The following is a 17,643-nucleotide window of genomic DNA, read 5'->3' as shown; positions in this document are numbered from 1 at the left end:
TGGTCTCCTTTACTTTGGGGACACCAACATAGATTGGATGACTGCTCCACAGATCACCTCTGTTCAGTCCACCATCATGACACTGAGCTTCCTGTTGCCTGTCATTTTAATTCTCCACCTTGCTCCCACTTTAATCTTTTTTTCCTTGGCCTGCTGTATTGTTGCAATGAAGCTCAGCACAAGTTCAATGAACAGTATCTCATCCTTTGGGCAGTTTGCAGCCTTCTGGTCTCAATGTTCATTTCAACATTATTAGATTATAATGTCAGCATACCTTTTGTCTTTTAATTTTCTTTGTTGTTTTTGTTTTGCTTGATTCTCTCTGATTTTCGTTAATTTCCTTTCAACCAACAGCTATTCAAGTTGTTGCCATTCACACCTCCTCCAAAGGACATTACTTGATCTGTTACCATTCCTTTAGATCTTGCACCATAAAACCTTGTGTCACTGAATCTCTCTTGCCTTCCATCCTATTACAAACTTTCCCTTCTGTTCTTCTTCCCACTTGCATCTCCCTTCAACCTCTTCCATTTGCTCAAGACCTATTATATTTTTTAACAACTGCCAGTTCTGATGAGAGATCACAGACCTGAAACCTTGGGCCAAATCTTCTGAGGAGTGGCATTCACTGTCAGTTTGCTACTCCACTCCTGTTTTTTTTGCACTAAAATGGAACTGCGCATTTCTAGCCTGGACTTCCAAACTGGACCTCTTCAGAAATGTGAAGCGTACTTGTTCTTGGAGCCCTTCCTCATGGTACAGGGTAATCAGGGGAAGCCAAGCCATGCCCCTCTTTAATAGCACTAGTTGAAAAACATTGGGACATTTAAATAACCTTTCAGTGTGTTAGTGAATGAGTGTGAATGAAGTTAAGTGGGTCAGGTGGCAGGGTGGGTAGGGTGGCAGCATGGTTGTTAGGTCAGGTCAAGGTGAGTTGGAGGGTCGGGGGGGAGGGAGCAGTGAAGGGCATTTGGGGTTTGGGGCCAGCTGTCCAGTTTCCCAGAGATTAGACACGATTTTTTCCTGTCTAATATTTCCTGGATAACTATCCAGGTAAGTAAGTCAGAACCCTCTGAAATCTTCAACTCTAACTCAAGGGTAGAAAACTTTTTCGGAGGTTCCCAGAGAAGCAGGAGAATTGCCCATCAGAAGTTGAAACTTCCAGGCAATTCACACAGAGTTCTTGCATTGGGACTTCCGAGGACGCTGGCAGTGCATCCTCTGGGGTATGACCTGCCGAGTGTTTCCAGGGTTTTCTGATTTTAGTCCAATGTAAATTGTTCATTCATGGTGATTCTCCCTCTACAAATTCTTTGGTTGGAATGAAGCTTCCACTCATTTTTAGTCAATATGTATAATCTGTATAAAACATGTCCATTTACAATGAGCTCTCCATAAAAGGAGTGGAATCCAAACATTCTGTCTTGGTTTATTACTTTGTTTCTTTGAACCATGTGTAAAAATGGCAACGCTATCACCTTTGACAGGCGACAGGAAGCTCGGGGTCATGTTTGCAGACTGAGCGGGGGAGATGTTTTGGCTGATGCAAAACCATTGTCCGAACTGATAATCTCGACTAAATTAAAATCTTGTGTAGTTAAATGGACTCACAAAAGCTTATCTCAAGTTAAGATTCTGATTTAAATTTAATTACACTTTTTTAAGCTTAGAATGTATAAAGGTATCCCTTATCAATTTAAGCTGTCGAATTTGGCAGGTCTGTTAAATTAATTTGCTTTCTTTATATATTTTAATACTGCAGAATGCACTTGTTTAAACTTGGCAGATCAGGGAACAGATTTTTCAGAATCCCGGCCTCTCCAAATTCAGACAAGCAGCATGCAATTTATAACTGGAAACAGAAGTGGATGGATAACTGTTAGAGGAGAGCAGGTCAGCAGGCTTTTATGCGTCAATTTGCTGAAGTTCAGGTGGCATATCTGGGACATCCTGGACTAAAGTAAATCCTTCGGCATAAAGTGCCTACTTACAGGGAGTCTCTTCCACATTCTGTGTTTACAGTAATCCCCGACTGCAAAATATTCTATTAAAGGTCAGCTCCTTGTATAAAGCTTATTCATAGTAAATCCCCCTTAAATAATGTGCCAATTCAGTGAATCTGCCTGTTATACAGAAGAGTCCATTTACAATGAAGTTGGCAACCCATGTACAATAAACTGATTCCCTCTCTCCCATATAACTAAAGAAAACAGCTGTCCATACAGTCCGCTACAGTTGATTCTCTGCTGTGTTAACTGCGAATCCCAATGCCACATTGAATCTTCTGGCAACAGAATGTAAATTGGAAATCCCATGTGTAAGTATTCATTTACACTGAGCTTTTCTTCTGTGTTAAGTCCCTGTTTATGTGAATTTCCCATGTAAAGGCTCACTATGGGTGAATCCCTATTGAAAATGTTGAATTATTGAATCTCCCTATTCAGTGCCCACTTAGCAGTGAGTTTGATTTACACTGACTGTTTATTTACAGTAAACCTCCTCTCAATGAAACATTTTCTTAAAATGCATCTTTACAGTATATCTCCCTGCATAAAATAACATGTTTATATTGAGCTTCCCTGCTTAACTCAGATAGGGTGTATCTGCTGACTGTGAGGCTTCCTTCAATAAAATATCTCTGTGTGCCCCCGTATAATATACTGAATAAGTGAATCTCCATGCCATATAAAGTATCTGTTCACAGTGAGTTCACTTTATATTGAGTGTCCATTTATAAAACCTTCTTCCCATAAGCACCCCAGTAAAGTGAATTGCTCCTGTATAAGTGGTCTATTTGCAGCAAACCTCCTGTGGAAATTGTCAATTTATAATAAATTGCCTGTATAACTTGCCCACATACAATAATTTGCATGGGGTATTAAGTGTCCATGCCAGGAGATTTGCTGTAAACTGACACTTTATGCCAAGGGATACACTCTCTATAAATGAGCATTTTATGTAGGGAAGTTTTACAACGAATGCACACTTTAGGCAGAGAGGGAAACTGTAAATGAAGAGTGCAGTTTTGTTGAAACTCCTCCTCGTAAAGTTACTATTTACAGTGATTTTCCCTCCTTGCTTGTATCCTCTTGTGGAGAAGAGCGTTACTGGAGGACATCAATTCAGGATAGTCACCAACAGATCCAACAGGGAATTCAGAAGAAACTTCTTCATGAAAAGAGTAATAAGACTGTGGAACTTCCAGCACACAAAGTGGTTGCAACGAATAGAAGCATTTAAGGGGAAGGCAGACAAGCAAGTAATGGAGTAGGGAATTGAAGGTTCCAATAGTAGATTTAGATGAGAAGAGACTTAATTGGAGCATAAACAATGACATGGACTGGGGCTGAGCTAAAAGCCCAATATCCAATGTAATCTTATGTAATTAAGTATACACTTATTGATATTCTTTAATGTAAACTGCCTGCTCACAGTAAATCCTTCTGCTGTATTAAATATCCTTTTCCAAAAAGTTTCCCTTTATAAATTGTCCATTTGCTGTGAATTCCAATGTGCAAAATTGCACATGTTAAATGTCATCCACAGTATGTAGGTTTGAAAGGAACGTATTTGCTCTATTTTAAAATTGCACACCACAGGCTGGATTTTAGTGGCATGTTCTCTGCTGGGGGAGTGTGTGGGGGCATGTAAAATCTGAAGGATAGCAAGCTCACTACCTTTGTACCCCTTTCCGAGCTCCCCCCAATGATATGATAGGTGGGAGATTGGGGAGGTGCTGGAAATAGGCAGCCCACCTGGGCATTTAAAAAAAAAAAAAATTAACGGTTAATGGAACGTTACCAGGCCAATAGACCGGAATAATATGCTGCCCATGCCATAGAACAGTTAGTATGGGCAGTCTGTTTAAAAAAGGTAGGCCATGTATGTGGGAGCTGGGGGTTTGGGGAGCATCCTTCATGGGATGTGCTGTGAGTTGGAGTAGCCTCCTCGCCCTTAAAATGCTAGCCCACCTTTGTTCCTCCTTTCCTGGCTTCCAAGACCTGCTCCCCCATTGCCCCCCTTCCAGCAGTTGCTCAATTTCTCCCCGCCCTATAAAACAAGGAACCTACCTGGTTCCAGGATCAACGTTCTATGTGGACCTGCTTGCAGTCCCAGCAGCTTCTGCCACTGAGATCTGGCACTGCCCTTGGTTGGCAGCTCTTGTGGGCAGGACCTTCTCCCACTGAGAGGCTGAAGTTCCACTCACTGCCTGGTTAGTCCACTGGCGGTGTGTTACGGTTGCAGGGCGGGCTTTTTATTTAAAGAAAGGTGTGTCAGCTGCCGGCTGTCTCTTGCAAGGGGATGGGGAGAGTGGTCAGATAATATGCCCACCCTTGTGAAATCCAGCCCCATAAGTGTGCTTCATGTTCAGTAAAGTTACAGGCCTTGAAAATCAATAGGGCCATTTATATTGCTGTTGTGCCTGGAGGCAAACATTTTGTTCACTGATCCTCTCCAGCATTGACCCTGCCATAAATTGTGGGGTCAGTTAATTTAAATATCCATTTTCAGTTCAGAAGTGTAACCTATGGGGAGGTGGCTTGCAAATTAGGAGCATCACCTTCAAAAAGGCAATAAATAAGGGAGATTTTAAACAGCTGGCTGGAGGAACAGCAGATAAGCAGGAAAGTGTTTGACACAGTTCAGTTAACTTTCAGGTAGCTGTAATGGATGGTTCATATGTAATTATATGACATTTTTAAAGTATGTCTTCAAGTGGAAGATGCAGAGGTCACACAAAAGGAGGGAGCAGGTCAGTGAAAAGAATGATGTCAGCTTTTGTTCAGTGGTAGCACACTCTTAAAAAAAGACTTGCATTTATATAGCACTTTCAAGACCACAACCCAAGTCAATAGGTTGTGGATTCAAGCCCACTTTAAGAGACTTGAACACATAATAATGCTGTTATGATCTCAGAAGAGACCTGTAATGTGTTTATCTATTTTTAAGAGTCTGAAAACCCTGTGTTTACTGAAAGAATGAAGCGACAGGAGTCACAGGTTAAATTAAAATAAATTTGCTAGCCAAAAATATTGAGGAACATGAACATTCACAACGACGCCACATTTAAAAAAAAAGTTTATTTATTAGTCACAAGTAAAGCTTACATTGACACTGCAATGAAGTTACTGTGAAATTCCCCTAGTTGTCACATTCCGGCGCCTGCTCGGGTCAGTGCACCTAACCAGCACACCTTTCGGACTGTGTGGGAGGAAACCAGAGCACCCGGAGGAAACCCACGCAGACACGGGGAGAATGTGCAGATACCGCACAGACAGTGACCCAAGCCAGAATCGAACCCAGGTTCCTGGCGCTGTGAGGCAGCAGTGCTAACCATTGTGCCACCATGCCATATTTCAAATGATCAGTTACAAAAAAGGACGGTATTTTTTGGCCGTGCTCACCCCAACTCCGTAAAATTCCACTCAAGGTCAACGGCCTTCTTCATGGCCCATGTCCCGCCTGCTATGATTTCCGTGGAGGCGGGATGGCAAAATTCCGCTCAAAGATATTAAAAGCACAATGAACAGTTATTTATTTTCTAACTGAACTTTACTCAATTTCCCTTCCACAACCATTTGATTTGCACCCTCAGAACCCAAGACACTTACCAAAATTTGAGGGGTTAACCACTTTGTCTGAGTACTATTTCAAAGATTTGAGTGAGGATTGAGATTTCTTAGGTCTTCTGCTTATTTCCAGCAAAGTTTTCCCTTTAAATCTCCTCCATCTACATCTCAGTCTGTCTTCTCAGCTTTGCTTTCCCATAGGAAATAGGAGCAGAATTAGGCCACTTGGCCCATCGAGTCTGCTCCGCCATTCAATCATGGCTGATATTTTTCTCATCCCCATTCTCCTGCCTTTTCCCCATAACCCCTGATCCCCTTATTAATCAAGAACCCATCTATCTCTGTCTTAAAGACACTCAATGACCTGGCCTCCACAGCCTTCTGTGGCAACGAGTCCCACAGATTCACCACTCTCTGGCTGAAGAAATTCCTTCTTATCTCTGTTTTAAAGGATCGTCGCTTTAACGTGAGGTTGTGCCCTCTGGTTCTCGTTTTTCCTACTAGTGGAAACATCCTCTCCATGTCCACTCTATTCAGGCCTCGCAGTATCCTGTAAGTTTCAATAAGATCCCCTCTCATCCTTCTTAACTCTAACAAGTACAGACCCAGAGTCCTCAACCATTCCTCATACGACAAGCTCTTCATTCCAGGGATCATTCTTGTGAACCTCCTCTGGACCCTTTCCAAGGCCAGCATATCCTTCCTTACTTACGGGGCCCAAAACTGCTCACAATACTCCAAATGGGGTCTGACCAGAGCCTCATACAGCCTCAGAATACTTCCCTGCTCTTGTATTCTAGTCCTCGCGACATGAATGCTAACATTGCATTTGCCTTCCTAACTGCCGACTGAACCTGCACATTAACCCTAAGAGAATCTTGAACAATGACCCCCAAGTCCCTTTGCGTTTCTGATTTCCTAAGCATTTTCCCATTTAGAAAATAGTCTATGCCTCCATTTCTCCTTCCAAAGTGCATAACCTCACAGTTTTCCACATTGTATTCCATCTGCCACTTCTTTGCCCACTCTCCTAACCTGTCCAAGTCCTTCTGCAGCCCCCCTGCTTCCTCAATACCAGCTGTCCCTCTACATATCTTTGTATCATCTGCAAACTTAGCAACAGCGTCTTCAGTTCCTTTCTCCAAATCGTTCATGTATATTGTGAAAAGTTGTGATCCCAGCACTGACCCCTGAGGCACACCACTAGTCACTGGCTGCCATCCTGAAAAAGACTCCTTTATCCCCACTCTCTGCCTTTTTCCAGTCAGCCAATCCTCTATCCGTGCCAGGATCTTACCCTTAACACCATGGGTACTTAACTTATTTAACAGTCTGCTACGCGGCACCTTGTCAAAGGCCTTCTGGAAATCTAAATAAATCACGTCCATTGGCTCTCCTTTATCTAACTTCCTTGTTATTTCCTCAAAGAACTCTAACAGATTTGTCAGACATGACTTCCCCTTGACAAAGCCATGCTGACTCAGTCCTACTTTCTCATGCACTTCCAAGTACTTTGCAATCTCATCTTTAATAATGGACTCTAAAATCTTGCCAATGACCGAAGTCAGGCTAACTAGCCTATAATTTCCCGTCTGCTGCCTCCCACCCTTCTTAAACAGCGATGTTACATTAGGTACTTTCTAGTCCTCTGGTACCCTCCCTGCCTCCAGTGATTCCTGAAAGATCACCACCAATGCCTCCACAATTTCCTCAGCTATCTCTTTTAGAACCCTAGAGTGTAGTCCATCTGGTCCAGGTGATTTATCCACCTTCAGGCCTTTCAGATTCCCCCGGATTTTCTCCTTAGTGATGGCCACTACACTCACTTGTGCCCCCTGACTATCCTGGAGCTCTGGCATCCCACTGGTGACTTTCACTGTGAAGACTGATGCAAAGTAACTATTCAGTTCCTCTGCCATTGCTTTGTTTCCTATTATTACTTCTCCAGCCTCATTTTCCAGTGGTCCAATCTCTTACCTTTCATATATTGAAAAAAACTCTTTCTATCTTCTTTTATATTATTAGCTAGCTTATACTCATATTTCATATTCTCCCACCTTATTGCTTTTTTAGTTGTCCTCTGCTCGCTTTTAAAGGCTTCCCAATCCTCTCGCTTCCCACTAATCCTTGCCACTTTGTATGCTTTTTCTTTTGCTTTTATGCTGTCCGAGACTTCCCTCAGCAGCCATGGATGCCTCGTCCTCCCCTTAGCATGTTTTCTCATCCTTGGGATGAATTTTTGTTATGCCTCCCAAATAACTCTCAAAAAACTCCTGCCATTGCTGTTCCGCTGTCTTCCCTGCTAGGCTCTCTTTCCAATCAACTCTGGCCAGCTCCTCCCTCATGTCTTTGTAGTTACCCTTATTTAATTGTAATCCGTTAAATCTGATTCCAGCTTTTCCCTCTCAAACTCCAGGGCAAATACTATCATATTGTGGTCACTGCTCCCTAAGGGTTCTTTCACCTTAAGTTCCCTAATCAAGTCTGCCTCATTACACATCACCAAATCCAGAATTGCCTGTGCCCTAGTAGGCTCTGTCACAAGCTGCTCCAAAAAACCATCTCTTAGACATTCCACAAATTCCTTTTCTTGGGATCCACTACCTACCTGATTTTCCCAGTCCACCTGCATATTGAAGTCCCCCATGATTATTGTAATATTGCCTTTTTTATATCTCCTGATTTATTTTCTGCCCCACATCCTGACTACTGCTAGGGGGCCTGTACATAACTCCCATCAAGGTCTTTTTACCTTTGTGATTCCTCAACTCTACCCACAGGGATTCTATGCTTTCTGATCCTATATCGCTTCTTGCTATTGATTTACCCTCATTCCTTACTAACAATGCAACACCGCCCCCTTTGCCTATCTGCCTGTCCTTGGAATTTAGATCCGTGCCTTGATCCCTTTGCAGCCATGTCTCTGTAATGTCCAAAACATCATACCGGCCAATTTCAATGTGCGCAACAAGCTCATTTACCTTGTTCGCACATTTAGGTACAACACCCTCAGTCCTGAATGACTACCTCCTTTCTCATACTTATCACCTTTTCTGCTCTGCCTGAGGTTAGATGCTTGCCACCTTCTATATTCTCTGTTCTATTACATATATTCCTAGATGTCCAAATCATTGTCAGAAATCCTTTAGTTAACAAGAGGTTTAAACTCTTTAAGCCAGTGCACCAAATTTCAAGTGAATTCTGCAGGAAAGATATGTTCCTTGCTGTGCAGCCAGATTGTTCTAAAAATACTGCTCAAGACCAGAGTCACTCATAATCTACTCAACTCTATAGTTAACTTCTTGTTGACCCTTTGCTATTCTATTACTTATCTCCCAGGCAACTTGGTCACCTGATCCTTTATTGAAAACTAGATGCTTTATTAGAAATCAACCCTTCGTGAAATCTATGAGCATCCCAACAATAAATTATAGGCTGGGATTCACTGGCCCCTTCCGTCAGTAGGATCTTCTGGTTCACCCAAAGTCAACAGACATTTGAATGGCTCGTCACATCCTGGCCATAGGTTTTTTCACCCGAAAGCAGATGAGCCATTATATTTAGCATGGTACTGAGGGAGCAACATTCTGGTCAATATATATCTTCAAATACTATTACTAAAATAGCTTATCTAATTATATATATTTTGGATGTTAGTGGGACCTTGCTTTGTGGGAAGTATCTGCCGTATTTCCTTACATTACAATAGAGACTTTAAAAGTACATCATTGGCTTTGAAGGGCTTTGTGATGTCCTGAGGTCATAAATGACACTGTACAAATGCAAGCTATCTCCATCTAAGAGCACTCTGCTCTCATTGTGAAACATGGTGAGAGTGGTCATATAGCGCAGGTGTCAGGTAAGTGCGTGAACATTTGCAGAGTAGCCATGGCAATTTATGGAACAGCGCATAGGCAAATGCTTCCCTACCCTTCTCTGTTTTCCTTTTCCCAAGGAGGTTATGCTCATATATTCTTAGTTTATACCCTTAATTGCCTCTAGGTCCATCAAAGCAACAGGGGGCAGAAGATGAAGAAGAGAAGGACAGTGATGATAATGGTGAGGAGGAGGATCAGGAGGGAAGAAAATCCTTGCTGGGGTACTTTGATGATGATGATAAGGACAAGGGTGTTGAGAGCTTGACTGAACAGGAGTACCAACTGTAAGATCTGACCCCACATTCCCTGCCACAAATTTCTCCATTTCTTTGCAACGCAGTTATTTCCATGCACCATCTCAGTAACATTCACCCTTATACGACCACTTACACAGTGTCAGTGATAATTTGGCACTGGGTAACCCACACGGCATAAAGCCTGGTGACCCGGCAGAACTTTGATAAAGCAGCTTGAAAAGTTTATAATTCTAATTCAGGAGAACTGCTGCTCAATTGACTCCAAAAGATCTTGTTACTTCCTCCCATGTAAGTCTGTGCAAACAGGTTAGTACACACTTGTGAAGATAGTTCAACTGAAATTGAATTTGTAGAACAGGTACAATCATACAACAGCCCTTCAGCAACTGCTAAAATGAAGCTGTTGGGAGTCTTAGTTAAAGCCATTGCTGTGGCTTGAATTTAATCTTCTGCAGGGTCCTTTAAAATTTCATTTCGAATAATGTGCTTCCACTATTGGCACAAAATGTCATCTTTATTTTTCATTGCATTAATTAAAATTAAATCTCATTGGAATTACCATCAGCTAAGAAAGATGTTCAGCATAAAATCATAGTTCATTTTATTGTTCATACATAATGCTGAAGTGTTATTGTATACAGGCAGAAGAAGTGCCCAGACTGAGTGACTGTAAAATGAGTTCCGAATGCTACTATGGAAGTCAATTCTGTGAAGATTTAATTTGCATCCTTACTCCACTAAAACTGTAGTTCCTAGAGCCAGGGGTCAAAGAGCAGAGGTCAGTTGGTGAGAGTTACAAACCACACCTTCCTGGAATTGACCATCGCTGTTAAACTATTTTCATTGACAGGTGGCATTAGTGTTGGACTGCTCAGTCCCTGTTTACACAAAGGACCCAAATTTTACCGAAGGTATAGTATACAGGGAACAAAAATAATCTTTGCATAAAGCAAGTTTTCTAAAGCTTGCTGATATAAAATTACTGTTAACACTTTAAGTATTCAACACTCACATAAAACATGCTTCTGGGTTTACAGAGGCTTTTGCTTGCATCAGACTACTTCAGCAATTCTGGGATTGATATTTTCCTTTAATTACAGAGTACAGAGAATGTCAGCAATGGCACTCGTGCCTTTGAGCTAGTAGGTTATGGAATCAAGGCTACTGCAAACATTTTATCAGATAATCTAGGCTGGCACTCCTGTGCAATATGAACATTCTCTGTTCTGAGCTTTTCGGGAACTCTCCTGAATAGTGCTGCCACCCCACCTGACCTCAGATTTCAGTTTATCATTGGTTGTTCTGCATGGGTCAGGAATTGCATTTGGTCATCATAACAAATGGTCCACAGTCGCTCCCAACTTCCAATGGGTTCCCGCATCCCCACTCTGAGTGACCATCTCCAAGTACCTTTCTCAGTTTTCAGAGTTTCTTAAATCCATCTCCAACAGTAAAGCCTGTTCTGATGATTCTCCTTCCCACCCCACCACCGGCCATGCCAGAACAAAATCTCCTGGACTCTGTAGAAGGCTGCTGGAATCACCTCTTTGACTAATGACCGTCTCCCTCCCACATCCAGCTGTGGCAGCTCACAAAGCCAAGCAGTCCCTCTGCTGACCATGCAGAACTTCTGATGGCTGAGATTTTCATTGATTTGTAGGGGAGCCTGTAATCTGATCTCTAAAATAGCTTCCTCTGCCCTCTTCCCCATGACAATGCGAAACACATTAAGAAATGCTAATTAGCTATCCTTAATCCCAACTCCATTTCCTTTTAGAAGTGAATGGGCCGTCTATAGCACAAACTGGTACCTTCCTCGCCGTTCTGAAACTTTGGGAGATTGAGTGTACTCATTGCAAACCCAGAGACAGCTGCCATTGCCTGCAAATATAACTACATTGCACCTTCTTCTCAGTGGAACAATCTAAGCCTTCCTTTGATTTCTGTTAATCAAACCATCCAGGCTTACAGTCAGGCAGACTTCAGAACAGATGACTCCTTCAATTACCTTAAATTTAAAGCTACAGTTCCAACATATAATAATCTCACAAACCTCATAGTTGTAAAATACATTAAGTCAATACATAAAATATTATGTGAGGCGGGAAATTCACCCGCCTCCCAGCTGCGTACTACTTGGTGGTGGGAGGTGGCGTGCTGTTCACTGGCGGTGGGATTCTCTGGTCCTGTCGCTATCAATGGGATTTCCGATTGATGTCACCCAATGCCATCGTGAAACCCGGGACCGGAGAATCTCGCTGGCGTGAACGGCTGGAGAATTCCCCCCAGGGTATCAAAAATGTAACCTTTTCTTATGGGAAAGTTATTTTCATTTAGCACGTTTTCCCTTAGCATACTTTTTTGGAACACATCAGGCGTGCAAAATGAGGGATAGCTGTATGGAGAGAAGATGCCATTTTTCAGATTGACATCAAAGGAAAGCTTTGTCTACATTCTCAAGTAGATGTATAAGATCTCATGGCATTTTTTTAAGAAAATGAGATTTCTTCCCTGTGTCCCAACAAATATTTATTCCTCAATCAATAGGATGGCACGGTGGCACAGGGTTAGCGCTGCTGCCTCACAGCGCCAAGGACCCAGGTTCGATTCCTGGCTTGGGTCACTGTCTGTGCAGAGTTTGCATGTTCTCCCCGTGTCTGCATGGGTTTCCTCCGGGTGCTCTGGTTTCCTCCCACAGTCCAAAGACGTGTTGGTTAGATGCATTCGCCATGCTAAATTCTCCCTCAGTGTACCTGCACAGGTACCGGAGTGTGGCGTCTAGGGGTTTTTCACAGTGGCTTCATTGCAGTGTTAATGTAAGTCTACTTGTGACACTAATAAGTAAACTTAAAAAGCAGATTTTGGAATCTTGCTGTGAATGAATTGGCTACTGCCTTTTCTACATTACAATAATGACTACATTATTTCATTAGTCGTAAAGCATTTTGGAATATACTGAGATTATGAGAGGCACAATATGAATGCAAGTCCTCGTTTCTTTTTAACTGTACATAAAGCAATGAACAGAAACCTAAAGCAAAATTCTTGCTCATGGATGTTTTGCCATTGGTGGCACACTTCCTTTCTGCTGCAACTCGAAGCGTACATGATGTACAAATTCATTTGTGAATGGACATCTTGTGAAGGGCTTGCATGTAAACACAAATCAGGTTATAAACATTTGCTTTTGTGAATTAACCCAACTGTGAAATTGTTGTCACATGTCTCTGTACTACAGATCATTAATTTAACTTGTTTCTCACAGCAAATAATTCAGACGAGGCATCAGATATCGACTCGGAGCCTGACCTCCCTCTAAAGAGGAAACAGCGTCGTAGCCGCACAACATTTACAGCAGAGCAGCTGGAGGAATTAGAAAGAGCATTTGAGAGAACTCACTATCCGGACATTTACACTCGAGAGGAACTTGCACAGAGAGCTAAGCTCACAGAGGCACGAGTACAGGTAACACAATGATTTGTCAGCTGAAATTGTACATTGTCTGTGTATTATGCGCCAAAGAGCAATACTAAATTCTAAACATTAATCATTTGTGAAATTTCATAGAAGGCATTATTTCAAAACGAATTTGATTTGTTCATTACGTGAAAAATTGAGTTTAGTCAGTTTAGTTCGTTGAATGTATTTTGAAGTACTTTTGTTGGATTTCAAAAATCTCAGGCTGATTTAATAAATACACTCTGATTTATTGCATTACTGAACACAGTGCTCTGTGATAAACCAATCCCCTGTTTATTAAGAGTTTTTGGATGCGATGTAATAAGTTTGGAGCTTTCAAGCATCTTAAAGCAGATTGATCTGATATATACACCTGTGCTCAGATGCACACAGTACCTAAAATGAAATGACGTTAAGCGTGTGACTGAGTGTAGATGAGAACAAAGTAATCATAGAGTGGCTTCTTTGCTGCTGATAAACATAGCCAAGAGCATTTATCATTAGGCCTTATCAATGACATAAATGAAACTGCTCTACACCAGAAGAGTTTTATTTATACTAATAATGTGGGTTACGACCTGAACGGGAGAAATTACTACACATTAATACATACTCGTTATAGCACAGATTTAACTTGCGTGCAGATAATATGTGTTATGGATTATTGTCATTAACTATCCTTTTGCTTGGGAACAAATTTGAAGAATCAGAGCATTATATCACAATATATTAATGTAGAATGAAAGTTGTTCACTCATATTGCTCAAAACTCATAAGCTACAACTATCATTGTAGAAATCATCCAATTTTGCTTTCCACATTGCTCCAGCAGTGAGTTGGAAATGACCCCATTACAATTAGAACTTCAGTACTATAGGAGAACAATGTCATGGTGTCTCTGTCTGTGTCATTGCCAATTTCCTCCTCTAGAGCCCTTTGCTCTATTTCCACTCACTGTCTCTTTCCCTGAAAATATCAAAGATTTTCCTGTTCATTTTGCCTAGGGAAGAGAAAGTGGAGGCAGAAACTGCAGTGGCAGTTATGTGTTCCCAGGCCTCCAGGATTCTTAGTGCTTCTCAAATTCAGCATCACTGGACTTGCATTCTCTTAAGCACAAGCCCAGCATTAGCCTCCAAATGAGGTGGGAGACCATTTCTGGCCTCTTGATGGATCCACCAGTGGAGGGGTGACCCAAGCAAGTTAGACGTGGGGATTGTGCTGGAACCTTTTCAGAACAGTATGTCTGCAGGGGCCCAGGAGTAGAAAGCTGGGAGCAGTAAGAATATTTCCCCACCCAAAGCACAAATTTAAGGCATTGAGGCTATCTCACTGCTATCTGTAAACTGGTGTCATATGACGTACATAACACCCTACAACAATTTTGAAGGGTAATTACATTGCATTTGCACTGTGCAACCACCATCCAGTTGCAAGATTAGGAATGCAGCCTTGAAGGGATTTCTGGAGATGAAATGGCTGCTGCATTCTTTCAGGTGCATTTTTCAAGACTAGCCTAAATGTACATTTAGCTGTACAACAAAAATTCTCTTGCCTGCTTACTTACTCAATTACCATCACTCCTTGCCTGGATCTCACCTATAATGCAGAATTCCCCAGATCTGTCTTAGTGACTGAGTTGTTGGATTTCTCACGAGTCCACCATGCCCAATCAGTAAGTTGTGTATCAGATCTGGAAAAGCATGGACAGCGCTTCTATCAAATATTTTTAAGTGCATCCTGACCATCAAAATGGTCAGTGCCTTCCACTCGCTGCCTGCTGAACCTATGCTCCATATCAAAATAGGCATCACTATTTCTCCCTGATAGCATGGCTGATCTCGAAAATTAAGCAAGTCAGTAATAATGAACAAGAGTCAATGGCTTGTTTCTTCTTGGACTGCACCTCATCACCACTATGACATTAAGCATTAATAATTTTGGATAGCTGCCCTGATGGCTTGTCGTGCACTACCTAAGAGGATCCTAAGTAAGATGGACCAGAATGGTGTCAGGTTCGATCCCCATATTTTGTTGATCTTGGTTAGGAACTACAAATGGACCTCAAAGCCGCATGGTTAAAAGGAGGAGCAATTAACCAGGCTTCTACTCTCAATCATTATCCTGGCACTCAGTTAGAAAATGTGCATGAATGGCCATCACATAAGAACTCTGTCAGACTCAACTGCAATAATCCCATATTGAATAGTCCACCAATTCCAACACTCAAGCAATATCCAACACACTGGCTGCTCTGTTGAGACACTAGAGGGCTATCGACACCTGTGGGATCACATGACAAGGAAGGAAAAGTGCTGTGGTTATGGGGCTGGTTAAAGTAATTTAGGGTAGTTGCCTCTCTCTATAGATGTATTATCTCACACATGTTGGGGCATTTGTCTAACATCACAAAGGAGTGCTGGAAAATAACAAGAGCTGCAACACATAATGTAATTGCCGTTCACCATCAAAATCTTTATTATCTACACAAACATTCAACTTTCAGAGCTCCAGGAGTGATTGTGAGTGAAGTACGAGTACTAACACTTTCTAAGTACTTGCCCTTCAGTGCATGCAGGAGCCACATTAATGCAGCAGCTGCCACAATGTAGCTTTAACCCTGTGACTTCTCTGCATTCCTCACAGCTTCATTTGGTCTCATGAGGCCTATCATCTTTTATGTGGCTTGCTGTGATCTACTTCCCTGCTAAATTCCCCAGAACAACTAACATATGGATCTTTTACTAAACCCAGCATGAATGACAGATTTAAGTCAATCAGTGACTTCTTCACGATGGTTCAGTGTTGGGAATTTAACTTTTCTCAAACAGTAGGAATACTAAGTCTGCCAACTTTTATTTCTTGTAATAAATTTTAACACTTAAAAAAAAAATGACAGCCATATGACGGTTCTTTGCTCCTTTTAAATCGAGACCGTTATCCCAAAACATCTGCACTGCAATAAAACACCTGATGACAGTTAACTGCTTAAGAACTTCGACATGTTTAATTCCACACAATTATCATTTGCACAGAAATAAATTAGGAGCTGTACATGTTTTTGAAAATAAAAGGAATAGATGTTGGATTTGTTCAGGAAGTGTTCAGGTTCTGTACAGACACCTTCACATGAACTGGAACGTGCCCAGATTTATACCAGATTATTGAAAGTCTTATTTCCTTGAAAATTCCTTATTCCTAGTGAGTCTGAGCATGCCCTATTGAGTTAGCCTAAAGGTCACTGATTGCAGCAATATTTGGGTAAAGATAGAGGAGACTTTTGCATTTGGCATTTACTTTGGCATCGTCCTGGAGAGTTTGAGATTTGTAATAGCTTAATTTCCAAAATCATTCCATCAGGATTGCTGCAAATAATTGCCTAATCATGTAAATCTTCAATGCATCATTAATACTGGTATATAGATATATATTTGGCTCAATTAGAATATTTTGAGTTACATCATGCTAATTTTCAATAGTCCCAATGCAGTCTTAAGTAAACATATTTCAAAATTGAATCAGTATATTGGAATATTTCACTTCACATTTAGTGGGCGTTTTATTTTGCACACGAGCTGTGAATTACTCTGCTCATCCTCGTTTATTTTCATTTTATTATTCACACTTTAATTATAGTGATAATTGTGCTAAAATAAATTCAATTCAATTAAAACTGTCCTGGAAGTGATCCTGTTTAATTTATTAGGTTTGGTTCAGCAATCGCCGTGCTCGTTGGAGGAAACAAGCAGGAGCCAATCAACTATTGGCATTTAATCACCTGATCCCTGGAGGATTCCCACCTACAGCAATGCCAGCGTTGTCTCCTTATCAGCTGTCTGATGCCAGTTATCCTCCTACATCCATACCACAGGGTAAAACAAATCCTCCTATTTAAGCTATGTGAACATTTGATGTCTGTATCTCTTACAGCACAAGATTTCGGAATTGTCAATTCAAAGCATCTGCCCAGATCTGTGTGCTCCTGAATTATTTAGAATAAGCCAAGAAACTTTCAGAAAAAAGCCCCAGAATTTAGCATTGGCTTTTGTCTTTATTGCTTATGATTATAATGGTGCAGTAAGAAAAGTGAACTGTTCCAGAAGGAAAGAAAAAGGAAATAATTTCACAATAGCTACAGCATCTGATGTGATATTTCCTTCAGCTACATTCTGTATTACCCTAGCTTGGGAGAATAAAGATAGGGGTAGAAATTCTTCTTGAGTGGTGGTGTTAATGGTTATTATGGTTTAGGCTGCCTGTAATATTACAATCTGATGCTTCATCCCATTGAGTTCAGTAGAACTAAATAAAAATATCAAGTGGGACATAACAATTGGCTCATCCAGTGCTAATGCCTCAAGACAATTTTTTCTCCAATGCTATTTAAATATTGGAGATCCCCTATTCTGATGGTAAAGGTGGTTATTCTGCAAAATTATTTAAGAATAGCTCAATCATTTTTAAAATTGTGGGGCAACTAAA

General features: G+C 41.3%; 1 protein-coding gene across 4 annotated transcripts in view; it reads left to right on the top strand.

Moving 5' to 3' along the window:
- The window catches only part of LOC144483837 (paired box protein Pax-3-like), an 87,547-nt gene that overhangs the window by 38,101 nt on the left and 31,803 nt on the right, over window positions 1-17,643 (top strand). For all 4 annotated transcript variants that reach the window (XM_078202424.1, XM_078202398.1, XM_078202418.1 and 1 more), the window contains 2 exons: window positions 12,971-13,170; window positions 16,868-17,033. In XM_078202424.1, the coding sequence (XP_078058550.1) occupies window positions 12,971-13,170; window positions 16,868-17,033 (366 nt within the window). The remainder of the gene's footprint in view (window positions 1-12,970; window positions 13,171-16,867; window positions 17,034-17,643) is intronic.

The sequence above is a fragment of the Mustelus asterias genome, chromosome 3, assembly GCF_964213995.1.
Source record: "Mustelus asterias chromosome 3, sMusAst1.hap1.1, whole genome shotgun sequence".
In the NCBI taxonomy this organism is placed as follows: domain Eukaryota; kingdom Metazoa; phylum Chordata; class Chondrichthyes; order Carcharhiniformes; family Triakidae; genus Mustelus; species Mustelus asterias.
This window is presented reverse-complemented; position numbering and strand designations above follow the sequence as displayed.